Genomic DNA, 424 nt, shown 5'->3' with positions numbered 1-424 from the left:
CTTTAAAAAAAATTTTGCAAGCAAATATTACCTTGTATGGCTGTGTGAAATTGAAACCATACCAAAGTTCATTGTGTAACTGAGGCTAATGTATATTCTGTAGGGAAAATGGAAATGGAACTTGTGGACCAAGAGGAGAAAGAAACTTCCACTGAAGGAATTAGAAGAGATAATGGAGGCATTAACCGGAAAAAGCAGAAAAATGTTCCAGTACAGGAGCTGACACGTGAGGTAAGGAAAAAGAGTATGGAATAGTTTTCTTTTTTCCAGGCAGAGAGGGACAGACAAGAAGCTGGAAGAAGAATGGGAGGAAGGTACGAGGAGAGATAGGAAATGGCAAGGCAAGAACGGGGTTCTGTGGATAGGATAATCTTATATTAACTGGGGAGGGTGGGGAGGGGGGGCATTTTCCTTATGATTTTTT

At 40.6% G+C, this 424-nt stretch overlaps 1 protein-coding gene across 1 annotated transcript in view; it reads left to right on the top strand.

Moving 5' to 3' along the window:
- Positions 1–72: 72 nt before the first annotated feature.
- LOC119586746 (tRNA pseudouridine(38/39) synthase-like) overlaps positions 73–424 on the top strand; it is a 2,324-nt gene continuing 1,972 nt past the window's right edge. The window contains exon 1 of the mRNA XM_037935474.1: positions 73–231. Coding sequence (XP_037791402.1) covers positions 109–231 — 123 coding nt within the window. The 5' untranslated portion in view covers positions 73–108. The remainder of the gene's footprint in view (positions 232–424) is intronic.

The sequence above is a fragment of the Penaeus monodon genome, chromosome 21 (genome assembly GCF_015228065.2).
Source record: "Penaeus monodon isolate SGIC_2016 chromosome 21, NSTDA_Pmon_1, whole genome shotgun sequence".
In the NCBI taxonomy this organism is placed as follows: domain Eukaryota; kingdom Metazoa; phylum Arthropoda; class Malacostraca; order Decapoda; family Penaeidae; genus Penaeus; species Penaeus monodon.
The sequence above is the reverse complement of the archived record's forward strand: the minus strand, read 5'-3'. Positions and strand labels throughout refer to the sequence as shown.